Source organism: Myxine glutinosa, chromosome 1 (genome assembly GCF_964187855.1).
Source record: "Myxine glutinosa chromosome 1, kmMyxGlut1.1, whole genome shotgun sequence".
Lineage (NCBI taxonomy): Eukaryota > Metazoa > Chordata > Myxini > Myxiniformes > Myxinidae > Myxine > Myxine glutinosa.
In genome coordinates, this window is record NC_136261.1 from 155,288,018 (window position 1) to 155,304,683 (window position 16,666).

Consider the following 16,666-nt stretch of genomic DNA (forward strand, 5'->3'; position numbering starts at 1 on the left):
TGTGATTCTGTTCCACAGCTGTGATTTTGTCCAGGTCTGCAGAGAGTGAGGAGGCTGCAGACTGCCGATCTAAGGGATGAGGAATGGAGCGGCAGAGAGTGGAGTCATCAGCAAAGAGATAGAGAGGATATTCCAGAGAGTCAGAGAGATCATTGATGAAGACCAGAAAAAGCACAGGGCCCAGAACACTACGTTGGGGAACTCCAGCCAGAACAGGAAGGGGAGATGAGAGAACTCCATTCAGGGCCACACATTGACTACGACCAGAGAGGAAGTCCGCAAGCCAAGCGTGGAGATTTCCATGGATACCATAGGAGGAGAGTTTCGCGAGCAGAGCTGGGTGCCAGACCGTATCGAAGGCACGTGATATGTCAAGGGAGAAAGCTCTGATTTCCTGTTTGGCATTGAGGACCTCCATCCATTGTTGAGACAGCAGAAGCAACATGTCCAGAGTAGAATGACCTGGTCTGAATCCAAATTGATGATCGGAGATCAAGCCATTGGATAAGAGGAAGGATTTGATATCCGAAGCAATGATGGATTCCATGACTTTGCTGATAATTGGGAGCAGGTTGATTGGTCTGTTGTCACAAGGATCTGTTTTTGCACCTTTTTGTGTAAAGCGGTAATGTTTGCTGATTTCCAAGATGCTGGCAGATGACCAGATGATGAAAAGAGAGGGTGAAAAGAACAGAGAGAGGGTGAGATAGAGCGGCAGAGCAGGATTTTAGGACCCGTGGGCTGATGCCGTCTGGTCCAGTTGAAGAATCAGAGTTGAGGTTTGACAAAAACTTCTCCACCTTGTCAGGAGAGAAGGACACAGGGTCCAGGAGCAGTTGGGTTCGACTGGGTAAGGTGGGAACAGAGAGAGATGGGTTTGGGACACAATATTTTGTGGCAAACACAGAGTTGAGGCATTCGGCTTTGTCACGTGCAGTGTCAACTGTGTAGCCATTTGAGGTGAGGGAGGGGATGGAGGGGGAACAAACACCAGAAACTGATTTGACCAGACGCCACCAGGATTTGGAGGATGGAGACAGGATTGATAGTTCATTCTTGAGTGTGGAGACATTGTGCTTCCTGGTACTCCAGAGGGAAGACACACTCTTGTTCCGAGCTTGGTGGAAGGAACTGAGATTGCCTTCAGTTGGATTTGCCTTCCAAGAGGCAAAGGCAAGTTGTTTCAGGGCAACTGCCTCACCACAAGATTCAGTGTACCATGGATGGGAGGAAGGGTAAGACAACTGAAGACAAGATGGGAAAAATTTGTGCATGAGAGAGAGAGCAGTTTGCTTTGGAAGAATTCCCAGGAAGAATTGATGTCAGAGGCAGTAGAGATGGGAGACCAGTCCAGATGAATAATGGCTGCTTGCAAACCGTGCCAGTCAGCCTGAGTGAAATGCTAGACTCGTCGGTGCTGAGGAGGCTCTCTGAGAATGGCCAGAGAGATGTCCACTTTAACAAGCACATGATCAAAAGAACCGATTGGAGCAGAAGAAGAACAGCAGACATTTGCAGGGAAGTTTGTCATAAGCAAGTCTAGAAGAGAGGATACTCCATTGACTGAGATCTGGGTCGGGAAATTGACAGATTGTGTCAGTCCCAATGAGTCACAGAAGTCCTTTGCTGAGGTGCCATGGTTGGTGAGAGAGGAACCTACACCCAGCCAGCTGGCATGATGACAGTTGAAGTCGCCACATATGAGGAAGAGAGAGTTGGGATGAGTTGATAGAAGTTGGTCCATGTTGACGGACAGCGAAATGTAAATGGAGTCATCACTGTTTGGAGGACGGTACAGAACACATATGAACAAAAGGTGGGAGCGGAGAGGAAGCCGTAGCCAGAGGTACTCCTGGGGGTGGGGTGGAGAGAGGGCAGTGCAAGGAGAGTGAGGAAGAGAGTTTTTGATAAAGATAGCAACCCCACCACCAGGACGAGGCTCTGATCTATCACACCTGTGGAGGGAGTAACCAGGAAGAGATATTAAGGAATCAAAGACATCTTGAAGGAGGAAAGTTTCTGTTAAGCAGATCAAGTCTGGATTGTCAGAAGCAATACCTCCATTTCCCGTTTCCGTAGGCTCTACCATAATCACGTTCCCCTAGAAAATTTAGAGGTTGGGGGTGAGAGAGGGGGAGATTGTGTTAAGACCCTGATTAACAGATCACAATGTATATTCATCATAAATGCTATAATTGTGCACTGCAACAACAAAAGCAGGCCTTGAGATCGCATGCTGATTACAGCGACTAATACTGTGCCCAAAACAATTTCCCCCCAATCAATGTCCCTAAATTGATCATCTTACTCTAATTCACCAAATGTCTGTCTGTCCGTCTGTTCCCAGGTACCGCAAAAACGGCGGAACCGATGGCAACGAAATTTTGGGTGGGTAATCCTCGGACCCCCTGGGGTAAAATGATAGAAGGATATATTGTTTGTTTTGCTATATATTGATGGAAGGATTTGCTATATTGTTTTTCCAATTATCCAATTGTTCCAATTTTCCAGTTTTTCAAACACGATGGAATAATATTTACCGATATGAACAGTGATGCGGCTTTTATTGAAATTCTAAAAACACTGTTTAGATTTTGATGATTTGCGTGTGATATGATTTCACGGATGTTTATGTAAATCGTTTAAAATAAAAAAGCCTTCAATTTCTGATATTTTGCCTTTTCATTTGGGCCTCATAAGTGAAGTCCCCGCCCATAGGGCGGGTACCTTTGCTAGTACAATTAATTTTTAAAAACCGCAAAGTGTTGTGAAAAATGAATTTGACAATTCCAATGGAAATTTTTGGAAAGGAGAGATACATGTATCTTTCCAAATGATCTCTGACCGCATTAATTTATTGTCGTGCCGACCCCCCCCCCCCTCCCCACCCTCGCATAACATCGCCCTCAGTAGAGGGTGAGGGAACCCCTGCCCTCCTTCACACCGTCTGACTCCCTCCTTGCCCCCCAGCAATTCCCTCCTTCGGCCACTACACTCGCTCGTAATGTGCCAAAAATGAATGTAATCTCAAGGCCTACAAAGGTCTCCATCATCGATGGGTTTGATGGAAGAGTTTATGATGAATTTACAGGGCAGTTATTGAAAACAGGGCCAACAACAAAAATGACTGCCAGTTGAACAGATGATGGAGATTTAAAAAAATGAGGTCATCAATAGATTGCTGGGGTGGTCATCAATGAAAGAGATGATCAGACGGCAAGAGACCTCAGTATCAGCATCCCAGGGATGATCTTCAGGTGACTGAAGAATTCCTTCAGTTCCCACTGACACGGTCTAAGAATAGAGAAACAAAAATCACAACAAAATTGTCAATACAAGCAACAACAATCACAAAGAAGCAGGGACAAAGGATGACAACAAGCACTTCATTGGTTGAATAATAAAAGGTGGACAAAAACAAAAAATATCCACGTTTCAACATATTTTATCATAATCACTGTTACCGTCTTGAGTTCAAGTTCCTGTCGTGCCATTGAATTAACACCAGGCGAGTCGACTCAGCCTGTCATCCATCCAAGGTTGAATTAGACACTTAAAAATTACTTTAAATTCTTTGTGGAAAAGATAGAAAATAAAAAATTAATATAAATCAGCAATCATGATTCACACGTACGCAGTAACCTGAACAACCCCATTCCCAACCCAAGTCAATTCACCATGTACTCTCTTTTTTTTTCTTTCTTTCTTTCTCTTTCTCTCTCTCTCTCTCTCTCTCTCTCTCTCTCTCTCTCTCTCTCTCTCTATCTCTCTCCCCCTCTCTCTCTCTCCCCTGCTGGACATGGTGAGTCGTGCGTGGGTGTGGCATCATGGTGGCTGTGCATGTTGAGCTGAGAGTTCTCTGTCATGTTTGGTTGGTTTTCCTATCCCCCATTTCGCTCCCTTGTGTCCTTGTTTATGCTTGTAAAGTTTCCCCTGTGTGTCCTTTCATTGTTGAGACAAGAGAGAGGGGGAGAGCGCACACAGTAGGTGGTGTTCGGTTGCCTTTTTTCGAACTTCCGGGTTTGAGGCATGGCCTCCTTTTTGCCGTGTTTTTCTAGTCCAGGCAGCGGTGTTTCGCTGCTCTAAACGGTTATTGGACCTAGTCCTATTGGAGTGAGCGACTTATCAGTTTTGGCTTATCAGACTTATCAGAGTGAGCGACTTATCAGAAACATATCAGTTTTGGTTATACCTCCACTTGCCGGTGTTGCTTGTGGTTGGTACCATTTTGTTGATTTCTCACCTTTTATTTATTTAATTGACGTTCGCTATGGCAAACGATTGTTTGAGGAATAGCATGTACGAGTCGCTCACTCGCAAGCATGGTCTGGTGTGCGACCCTCCGAGTGAGGTAACGATGGAGCAAGTTCTTCTAGCAATCGGAAAAAGCGTCGGCTCACATAATTTCCGTGCAGCCTCTCGAATGAACAAGAAGGTGGTTGTGTTTGTATCGGAGGTGCACATGGTGAACTCCGTTGTGGAGCAAGGCCTTCTCATAGAGCCCAACCTGTTTGTCGTAATTCCCCATAAGATTCACCTGCGGTGAAGGTCAATGTGTCTAATGTCCCTCCCTTTGTTGAAGGTGAGGACTTGTGTGCTCAATTGAGAAAGTTCGGTACGATCGTATCAAAAGTGACAATGGTGCCGATACACTCGGCAAGGGATGAATTTCGACACGTGATTACTTTTAAAAGGGTCGTTTACATGATATTTCCCGAAAATGAGCAAAAGCTAAATATAGTTTTGCATGCTAGGATTGAGGGCCATATGCCTCCACAGACATCCACGGACATACTTATAAAATGTATGCCTCCACGGACATCAAGGCATGCTATGGGTGTGGAGCTTACGGACACGTAAAGAGTTCCAGTCCCGGTTTGGTGATATCATTAGAAAATCGAGACCAGGTGATTGTAGGTTCTCCTCCCTCCCCACCTGAATGGGGCGGATGATATTGTAGACTCCTCCCCACGACCTAATGGTGATCGGGAAACAGTTGACCCCCCCTCACCTACTGAGATACGTGGAATGGTAGACCCCTCCCTACAACCATTGGGTGAACGGGAAACAGTAGACCACTCCTCCCTACCTGATGGTGTGACAAAAGTGGTTGATCCCTCTCTTACTGTACAGGACTGTAGGGATGACAATATGGGAGGGTTCGTAACAGTGGTTCGTAAAAAAGGACATAAACGTTCATGTCCCGTCGTGAAGGATGCAAGCACAGTACAAAGTAAGGTACTTGTTGTGTCAAATGTGCCGCCGAGCTTGCAAAATGGAGCTTGTGTAGAGAATACCTGTTTGGGATTGCAAACTGAACCAGAACCGGGTTTAAATCTAAGCAATTCGCTTGCACCACTTGCTGAACTGTTTGAGGGTTCTGAGTGTGATATAGATATCGAGAATCCTCGCGCCTCCCAGGAAGACACAAGTGGTGATATTGATAACCCTGAGGTCTAACATGACATTAATGTAATGGTCACAGAGGTGGGCGCAGGGATGGCCGGGCGTAATGACAGAACAGATAAGTCAGACAGCCCCACAGAGGAAACCTGTAAGCCTACACGTTTCGAATAAAATAAAAGGGATGATAAGAAGGAAGCTGCATGTGACGATGGGCAGCTAGACAGGAATAAAAACGATATCCATGTTTCTGATCCTGGGGAGATTTGTGCCTCAGAAATAAGTTTGGATCAGGAAGAGAATGGCAAAGATGATGCAGTTGATTTTGATGAACCCTACTCTACCCCGTCAGGTAGTGGGTTTTGTGCCCAAGAGGATGAGGATGGGGACACTAGTTACAGAAGATGAAATTATAAAATTCCTTGATGAAACCTTCAGGAAAAGGAATGTTAGAATTCAGGATTATTTCCCAAACCTACATGCTTTTCTAAAAACTAATAGAAACATGATTCGTGAACCCCAGCAAGTTGGGATCTCAGAACCTCAATTTCAGCGGTTGAGGAAGTGTGCCACTAAGGCAGGAAAAGAACTCCAAGAGGAGGAAAATTAATAAAGAATAAATGAAGGTAACGTCTCTCAACATAAACGGAGGCCGCACCTGTATGCGGCATCTGGAGGTGTTACAACTATTTGAAAAAGAAAAGATTGATATTTTCATGTTACAAGAGACACACATCAACCAATATTGTGAAGACGAGTGGCGCAGAATGTTTAAAGGGTGCCATGTTTTCTCCAGTGCGGTTGAAGAAGCTAAAGCGGGGGTGGCAATAATCTTTCATCCTCACCTTCAACCATCTGAGATTCACTGCAGAGAGATTTGAAAAAGTTTCTTGATGGTGGTGGATTTTATTAGCAGCAAGCAAAAGGTTAGCATTATGAATGTGTGTTGCCCCAGTGACAGCGCTGAAAGGGCTCTATTCTTCCAAAATTTGCGGATTGTTTAAGCACTGTTGATTTGACTTGTTTAATTTGTGTGGGGGAGACTATAATTGCACACTCAACCCTCGACCGGACAGGAACACTCCTGAGCCACATCCACCCAGTGCAAAGTCCTTGGCACAACTTGTGAAAAAATACAAACTTAGAGATGTATGGCGATTACAAAATCCAAACACCCGTCAACATGGGCAGGGGCGCTGTAAGGGGGGCGAGGGGGGAAGTTAGGATGATTCCAAGGGCCCTAAAAATTATTAGAACATTCGTTAAAAATTCTCAATATTAAATTATTAAACGATCATCTTTAATAGACCAGTGATAACTAAATGGCATGGATATAGGATCACTACACGAGGTATGTATACTTGTATGTATACTCTGCTGCTGATTTTATTATATTGTTTGTTATATCATTCCATAGATGATAATGTTAATTTATTTTAATTGAAGAGGTTAATGTATGTTGTAATTCTTACCATTAAAATTACATTTAGACTGTAAAAGATGGCCTTTAGCACATTTCTTGTGTGGGTATCAGTCTTGCATAAAATAGTGAATTCCATACAGTATGCAGAAATATAAGCATTGTTTCAACCTCCTGGCAAAATTGTCGGGGGAAAAATGTGCGCGCGTGCTTCATAGGGGCACATTGTGATATCATTTCATGGGGCCCAAAATCCCTGGCGGCGCCCCTGTACATGGGTGTGCTGTGCAAAAAACCAATTAACCATGGGTCGACTGGACAGATTGTACGTGAACCAAGCAATGGTGAATCTGGTTAAAAGAACATGTATAACTCCATCTGGCTTTTCTGATCACCATATGATTGCAATGGAATGTATGTTACCCTATCATTGCTGTAAGAGTGTACACTGGAATTTCAATGTGAAATTGTTACAAGATGAACATTTTTAAAATGCCTTCAGACTGGTATGGGAAGGATTAGAAAAGAAAAAGTGTTCCGATGTCAATATGCGACAGTGGTGGGACTGTACCAAATCACAAATTCGGATTTTCTGCCAACAATATTGCCCGTATGCCACCAGTAATACGTCTGGGTTGATAAGTGCTCTAAAAGCAGATGTACTTGAATATGAACAAGAAGCTGGAACATCTTGGGGAAGTGACCATTATCAGCAGCTGATAGAAAAAAAGACCCTGCTGGCCGAACTGGTCAAAGAGCGTGCGGCTGGAGCAATGATTCACCTGCGGATGAGCATAATACACCTCGAGACTCCAAACAAAGATTTCTTCAAAATGCAGAAGGCCGCCAACACTTCTTGGCAGATTCGGAGTCTACGCTCTTCCGACGGTGTTCTGACTTGCTCGAGTGACATTAAACATTCACTGTAAGAGTTTTACTCAAACTTGTTTACTCCAAGAACGGTGGATAAAACGACGGCAAATGAGATGATTGAACTTCTCCCATCTCTTTCTGAAGAGCAACAACTCCAACTGGAATGTGACATTTCTCTTGAGGAGCTCACTACAGCAGTGAAACAATTCGAAGACGGCAAGGCCCCCGGAATTAACGGACTTCCTGCTGAATTTTACAACGTTTTTTGGAATGTTCTGGGTCCTGCTTTAATTGAGATGTTTCACGAGAGCCTAAATCAGGGGGAATTGCCCCTGAGCTGCAGAAGAGCTGTCTTTTGTAATCTGCTGCAAATCCCCAAGAAAGGGGATTTGCAGCAGATTACAAACTGGCGGTCTGTGTCATTGTTAAATACTGACTATAAGATTGTGTCAAAAGTGCTTGCAATGCGTCTTTAAAAGCTCATTGTACACCGCTCCTTTTCTATGCCATCTCCAGGCATTGCAAATCGTCATTGCTGGGCACTGAAGGGGGCTCAGCAGTGACGCACGCTGAAAGAGAGTACTCAGTTTTCACTCTGGTTGTTTCCTTGTTGTACACCGCTCCTTTCCTATGCCATCTCCAGGCATTGCAAATCGTCATTGCCGGGCACCGAAGGGGGCTCGGCAGTGACACACGCTGAAAGAGAGTACTCAGTTTTCACTCTGGTTGTTTGTTTGTTTGTTTGTTTTCTTGTTTGTTTTCTTTCTTGTTGTACACCGCTCCTTTCCTATGCCATCTCCAGGCATTGCAAATCGTCATTGCCGGGCACCAAAGGGGGCTCGGCAGTGACGCACGCTGAAAGAGAGTACTCAGTTTTCACTCTGGTTTCTTTCTTGTTTTCTTTCTTGCTTTCTTGCTTTCTTGTTTGTTTGTCCGGACGATATCTCAGCCATCCTTTAAGCTAGGAAGCTGAAATTTCGGCACAATAGTGAGCAAGTCCTTTGTCAAAAACGGTATTTTTTTTTTTGATTAATCAATAAATTGAGGAGTTATTTAATTATTAGCGATTAATTAAGTACTTATTTAATTAATCAAATTTCCTTTCTCTTCTGACCATTAACTCAGGCACCTTTTGAGTTAGGAAGCTGATATTTGGACATGCCAATGACCAGGTGATTTGGCTGCAAAGGCTATTTTTGATTTATTAATTAATCAATTAATCGATTAATTATTTAATTATTTTATTAATGACAATTTTTTTTTTTTTTTTTAGTTACAGATTCTGATGAAATGGTGGTGGTTTATGTGTTCTCTGACCGAACTGATTAATAATTAATTTTTTTTATGATTATTATTTATTTATTTTCATTATTAATTATTTATTTATCTTCTTTCTCATTTGGCCAATATTTCAGGCACCTTTTGAGCTCAGAAGCTAATATTTGGACATGAGTGACCAGGTGATGTGGCTCTCAAGGATATTTTTGATTTATTGATTAATCAATTAATCAATGTATCGATTAATTATTTAATTATTTGATTAGTTACTAAAAAAAATTTTTTTCCCCCAGTTACAGATTCTGATGAAATGGTGGTGGTTTATGTGTTCTGTGACCGAATTGATTGATAATTTAATTTTTTAATGATTATTATTTATTTATTTTCATTATTAATCATTTATTTATTTTCTTTCTCATTTGGCCAATATCTCAGGCACCTTTTGAGCTGGGAAGCTAATATTTGGACATGACAGTGATCAAGTGATGTGGCTATCAAGGATATTTTTGATTAATTGATTCATCATTTAATCGATTCATTATTTATTGATTAATCGATGAATTACTTATTGATTAATCAATTAATGATTTAATTTTTTATTAATGACTTCTTTGATGAAATTTCTAAAAGATACATCTTCGGATGAAGCACGAGTGGTTTTGTTATAGTATTAGCCAATTGATTAAGAAAATATTTTGTGATAATCTTTTATTGATTTTAATTATACAATTAATCAATCAATTAGTGTACACCTCTCCCTCCCAATGCAGCCTCAATGAGCTGCACTGCGGTATTGCCGGGTGCCGGAGGCGCCCCGGCAATGCCGCGCTGCAGCATATTTAATTATTTGGCATGGGGCGGTGTACTTTGAATGTATCTGTACTTGTTGTACACCGCTCCTTTCCTATGCCATCTCCAGGCATTGCAAATCGTCATTGCCGGGCACCAAAGGGGGCTCGGCAGTGACGCACGCTGAAAGAGAGTACTCAGTTTTCACTCTGGTTTCTTGCTTTCTTGTTGTACACCGCTCCTTTCCTATGCCACCTCCAGGCATTGCAAATCGTCATTGCCGGGCACCGAAGGGGGCTTGGCGGTGACGCACGCTGAAAGAGAGTACTCAGTTTTCACTCTGGTTTCTTGTTTGTTTGTTTTCTTGTTTCCTTGGTTGTCCGGACGATATCTCAGCCATCCTTTGAGCTAGGAAGCTGAAATTTCGGCACAATAGTGAGCAAGTCCTTTGTCAAAAACAGTATTTTTTGTTTTTTGATTAATCAATTAATTGAGGAGTTATTTAATTATTAGCGTTTAATTAAGTACTTATTTAATTAATTAAATTTCATTTCTCTTCTGACCATTATTAACTCAGGCACCTTTTGAGTTAGGAAGCTGATATTTGGACATGCCAATGACCAGGTGATTTGGCTGCAAAGGATATTTTTGATTTATTAATTAATCAATTAATCGATTAATTATTTAATTATTCGATTAATGACAAAAAATTTTTTTTTTTTAAAGTTACAGATTCTGATGAAATAGTGGTAGTTTATGTGTTCTCTGACCAAATTGATTAATAATTTAATTTTTTTATGATTATTATTTATTTATTTTCATTATTAATCATTTATTTATTTTCTTTCTCATTTGGCCAATATCTCAGGCACCTTTTGAGCTGGGAAGCTAATATTTGGACATGAGTGACCAAGTGATGTGGCTATCAAGGATATTTTTGATTTATTGATTAATCATTTCATCTATTAAGTATTTATTGATTAATCGATTAATTATTTATTGAGTAATCAATTAATTATTTAATTTTTTATAAATGACTTATTTAATTAAATTTCTAAAAGATACATCTTCGGATGAAGCACTAGTGCTTTAGGTATGCTATTGTACACCGCTCCTTTCCTATGCCATCTCCAGGCATTGCAAATCGTCATTGCCGGGCACCAAAGGGGGCTCGGCAGTGACGCACGCTGAAAGAGAGTACTCAGTTTTCACTCTGGTTTCTTGTTTGTTGTACACCGCTCCTTTCCTATGCCACCTCCAGGCATTGCAAATCGTCATTGCCGGGCACCGAAGGGGGCTTGGCAGTGACGCACGCTGAAAGAGAGTACTCAGTTTTCACTCTGGTTTCTTGTTTGTTGTACACCGCTCCTTTCCTATGCCATCTCCAGGCATTGCAAATCGTCATTGCCGGGCACCAAAGGGGGCTCGGCAGTGACGCACGCTGGAAGAGAGTACTCAGTTTTCACTCTGGTTGTTTGTTTTCTTGGTTGTCCGGGCGATATCTCAGCCATCCTTTGAGCTAGGAAGCTGAAATTTCGGCACAGTAGTGAGCAAGTCCTTTGTCAAATACGGTATTTTTTGTTTTTTGAATAATCAATTAATTGAGGAGTTATTTAATTATTAGCGTTTAATTAAGTACTTATTTAATTAATTAAATTTCATTTCTCTTCTGACCATTATTAACTCAGGCACCTTTTGAGTTAGGAAGCTGATATTTGGACATGCCAATGACCAGGTGATTTGGCTGCAAAGGATATTTTTGATTTATTAATTAATCAATTAATCGATTAATTATTTAATTATTCGATTAATGACAAAAAATTTTTTTTTTTTAAAGTTACAGATTCTGATGAAATAGTGGTAGTTTATGTGTTCTCTGACCAAATTGATTAATAATTTAATTTTTTTATGATTATTATTTATTTATTTTCATTATTAATCATTTATTTATTTTCTTTCTCATTTGGCCAATATCTCAGGCACCTTTTGAGCTGGGAAGCTAATATTTGGACATGAGTGACCAAGTGATGTGGCTATCAAGGATATTTTTTATTTATTGATTAATCATTTCATCTATTAATTATTTATTGATTAATCGATTAATTATTTATTGAGTAATCAATTAATTATTTAATTTTTTATAAATGACTTATTTAATTAAATTTCTAAAAGATACATCTTCGGATGAAGCACTAGTGGTTTAGTTATGCGATTAGCCAATTGATTATGAAAATATTTTGTGATAATCTTTTATTGATTTTAATTATACAATTAATCAATCAATTAGTGTACACGTCTCCCTCCCAATGCAGCCTCAATGAGCTGCACTGCGGTATTGCCGGGCGCCTGAGGCGCCCCGGCAATGCCGCGCTGCAGCTTATTTAATTATTTGGCATGGGGCGGTGTACTTTGAATGTATGTGTACTTGTTTGTTTTCTTGTTTCCTTGGTTGTCCGGACGATATCTCAGCCATCCTTTGAGCTAGGAAGCTGAAATTTCGGCACAATAGTGAGCAAGTCCTTTGTCAAAAACGGTATTTTTTGTTTTTTGATTAATCAATAAATTGAGGAGTTATTTAATTATTAGCGATTAATTCAGTACTTATTTAATTAATCAAATTTCCTTTCTCTTCTGACCATTAACTCAGGCACCTTTTGAGTTAGGAAGCTGACATTTGGACATGCCAATGACCAGGTGATTTGGCTGCAAAGGATATTTTTGATTTATTAATTAATAAATTAATCGATTAATTATGTAATTATTTGATTAATGCCAAAAAAAAATTTAAATTTAAAGTTACAGATTCTGATGAAATAGTGGTAGTTTATGTGTTCTCTGACCAAATTGATTAATAATTTAATTTTTTAATGATTATTATTTATTTATTTTCATTATTAATCATTTATTTATTTTCTTTCTCATTTGGCCAATATCTCAGGCACCTTTTGAGCTGGGAAGCTAATATTTGGACATGAGTGACCAAGCGATGTGGCTATCAAGGATATTTTTGATTTATTGATTAATCATTTCATCTATTAATTATTTATTGATTAATCGATTAATTATTTATTGAGTAATCAATTAATTATTTAATTTTTTATAAATGACTTATTTAATTACATTTCTAAAAGATACATCTTCGGATGAAGCACTAGTGGTTTAGTTATGCGATTAGCCAATTGATTATGAAAATATTTTGTGATAATCTTTTATTGATTTTAATTATACAATTAATCAATCAATTAGTGTACACCTATCCCTCCCAATGCAGCCTCAATGAGCTGCACTGCGGTATTGCCGGGTGCCGGAGGCGCCCCGGCAATGCCGCGCTGCAGCATATTTAATTATTTGGCATGGGGCGGTGTACTTTGAATGTATGTGTACTTGTTGTACACCGCTCCTTTCCTATGCCATCTCCAGGCATTGCAAATCGTCATTGCCGGGCACCAAAGGGGGCTCGGCAGTGACGCACGCTGAAAGAGAGTACTCAGTTTTCACTCTGGTTGTTTGTTTGTTTTCTTTCTTGGTTGTCCGGGCGATATCTCAGCCATCCTTTGAGCTAGGAAGCTGAAATTTCGGCACAGTAGTGAGCAAGTCCTTTGTCAAATACGGTATTTTTTGTTTTTTGAATAATCAATTAATTGAGGAGTTATTTAATTATTAGCGTTTAATTAAGTACTTATTTAATTAATTAAATTTCATTTCTCTTCTGACCATTATTAACTCAGGCACCTTTTGAGTTAGGAAGCTGATATTTGGACATGCCAATGACCAGGTGATTTGGCTGCAAAGGATATTTTTGATTTATTAATTAATCAATTAATCGATTAATTATTTAATTATTCGATTAATGACAAAAAAAATTTTTTTTTTAAAGTTACAGATTCTGATGAAATAGTGGTAGTTTATGTGTTCTCTGACCAAATTGATTAATAATTTAATTTTTTTATGATTATTATTTATTTATTTTCATTATTAATCATTTATTTATTTTCTTTCTCATTTGGCCAATATCTCAGGCACCTTTTGAGCTGGGAAGCTAATATTTGGACATGAGTGACCAAGTGATGTGGCTATCAAGGATATTTTTGATTTATTGATTAATCATTTCATCTATTAAGTATTTATTGATTAATCGATTAATTATTTATTGAGTAATCAATTAATTATTTAATTTTTTATAAATGACTTATTTTTGATTTATTGATTAATCATTTCATCTATTAATTATTTATTGATTAATCGATTAATTATTTATTGAGTAATCAATTAATTATTTAATTTTTTATAAATGACTTATTTAATTAAATTTCTAAAAGATACATCTTCGGATGAAGCACTAGTGGTTTAGTTATGCGATTAGCCAATTGATTATGAAAATATTTTGTGATAATCTTTTATTGATTTTAATTATACAATTAATCAATCAATTAGTGTACACCTCTCCCTCCCAATGCAGCCTTAATGAGCTGCACTGCGGTATTGCCGGGCGCCAGAGGCGCCCCGGCAATGCCGCGCTGCAGCATATTTAATTATTTGGCATGGGGCGGTGTACTTTGAATGTATGTGTACTTGTTTGTTTTCTTTCTTGGTTGTCCGGGCGATATCTCAGCCATCCTTTGAGCTAGGAAGCTGAAATTTCGGCACAGTAGTGAGCAAGTCCTTTGTCAAATACGGTATTTTTTGTTTTTTGAATAATCAATTAATTGAGGAGTTATTTAATTATTAGCGTTTAATTAAGTACTTATTTAATTAATTAAATTTCATTTCTCTTCTGACCATTATTAACTCAGGCACCTTTTGAGTTAGGAAGCTGATATTTGGACATGCCAATGACCAGGTGATTTGGCTGCAAAGGATATTTTTGATTTATTAATTAATGAATCAATCGATTAATTATTTAATTATTCGATTAATGACAAAAAATTTTTTTTTTTTAAAGTTACAGATTCTGATGAAATAGTGGTAGTTTATGTGTTCTCTGACCAAATTGATTAATAATTTAATTTTTTTATGATTATTATTTATTTATTTTCATTATTAATCATTTATTTATTTTCTTTCTCATTTGGCCAATATCGCAGGCACGTTTTGAGCTGGGAAGCTAATATTTGGACATGAGTGACCAAGTGATGTGGCTATCAAGGATATTTTTGATTTATTGATTAATCATTTCATCTATTAAGTATTTATTGATTAATCGATTAATTATTTATTGAGTAATCAATTAATTATTTAATTTTTTATAAATGACTTATTTAATTAAATTTCTAAAAGATACATCTTCGGATGAAGCACTACTGGTTTAGTTATGCGATTAGCCAATTGATTATGAAAATATTTTGTGATAATCTTTTATTGATTTTAATTATACAATTAATCAATCAATTAGTGTACACCTCTCCCTCCCAATGCAGCCTCAATGAGCTGCACTGCGGTATTGCCGGGCGCCGGAGGCGCCCCGGCAATGCCGCGCTGCAGCATATTTAATTATTTGGCATGGGGCGGTGTACTTTGAATGTATGTGTACTTGTTTGTTTGTTTGTTGTACACCGCTCCTTTCCTATGCCATCTCCAGGCATTGCAAATCGTCATTGCCGGGCACCAAAGGGGGCTCGGCAGTGACGCACGCTGAAAGAGAGTACTCAGTTTTCACTCTGGTTTCTTGTTTGTTTTCTTGTTTTCTTGTTTGTTTGTTTTCTTTCTTGGTTGTCCGGACGATATCTCAGCCATCCTTTGAGCTAGGAAGCTGAAATTTCGGCACAGTAGTGAGCAAGTCCTTTGTCAAATACGGTATTTTTTGTTTTTTGAATAATCAATTAATTGAGGAGTTATTTAATTATTAGCGTTTAATTAAGTACTTATTTAATTAATTAAATTTCATTTCTCTTCTGACCATTATTAACTCAGGCACCTTTTGAGTTAGGAAGCTGATATTTGGACATGCCAATGACCAGGTGATTTGGCTGCAAAGGATATTTTTTGATTTATTAATTAATCAATTAATCGATTAATTATTTAATTATTCGATTAATGACAAAAAAAATTTTTTTTTTTAAGTTACAGATTCTGATGAAATAGTGGTAGTTTATGTGTTCTCTGACCAAATTGATTAATAATTTAATTTTTTTATGATTATTATTTATTTATTTTCATTATTAATCATTTATTTATTTTCTTTCTCATTTGGCCAATATCTCAGGCACCTTTTGAGCTGGGAAGCTAATATTTGGACATGAGTGACCAAGTGATGTGGCTATCAAGGATATTTTTGATTTATTGATTAATCATTTCATCTATTAAGTATTTATTGATTAATCGATTAATTATTTATTGAGTAATCAATTAATTATTTAATTTTTTATAAATGACTTATTTAATTAAATTTCTAAAAGATACATCTTCGGATGAAGCACTACTGGTTTAGTTATGCGATTAGCCAATTGATTATGAAAATATTTTGTGATAATCTTTTATTGATTTTAATTATACAATTAATCAATCAATTAGTGTACACCTCTCCCTCCCAATGCAGCCTCAATGAGCTGCACTGCGGTATTGCCGGGCGCCGGAGGCGCCCCGGCAATGCCGCGCTGCAGCATATTTAATTATTTGGCATGGGGCGGTGTACTTTGAATGTATGTGTACTTGTTTTCTTTCTTGTTTGTTTGTCCGGACGATATCTCAGCCATCCTTTGAGCTAGGAAGCTGAAATTTCGGCACAATAGTGAGCAAGTCCTTTGTCAAAAACGGTATTTTTTTTTTTTGATTAATCAATAAATTGAGGAGTTATTTAATTATTAGCGATTAATTAAGTACTTATTTAATTAATTAAATTTCATTTCTCTTCTGACCATTAACTCAGGCACCTTTTGAGTTAGGAAGCTGATATTTGGACATGCC

General features: G+C 38.5%; 1 protein-coding gene across 1 annotated transcript in view; it reads right to left on the minus strand.

Moving 5' to 3' along the window:
- LOC137419272 (E3 ubiquitin ligase RNF157-like) overlaps nucleotides 1-16,666 on the minus strand; it is a 130,700-nt gene that overhangs the window by 2,401 nt on the left and 111,633 nt on the right. The window contains exons 17-18 of the mRNA XM_068105397.2: nucleotides 3,226-3,294; nucleotides 2,059-2,101 (exon numbers count right to left, since the gene is read on the minus strand). Coding sequence (XP_067961498.2) covers nucleotides 2,059-2,101; nucleotides 3,226-3,294 — 112 coding nt within the window. The remainder of the gene's footprint in view (nucleotides 1-2,058; nucleotides 2,102-3,225; nucleotides 3,295-16,666) is intronic.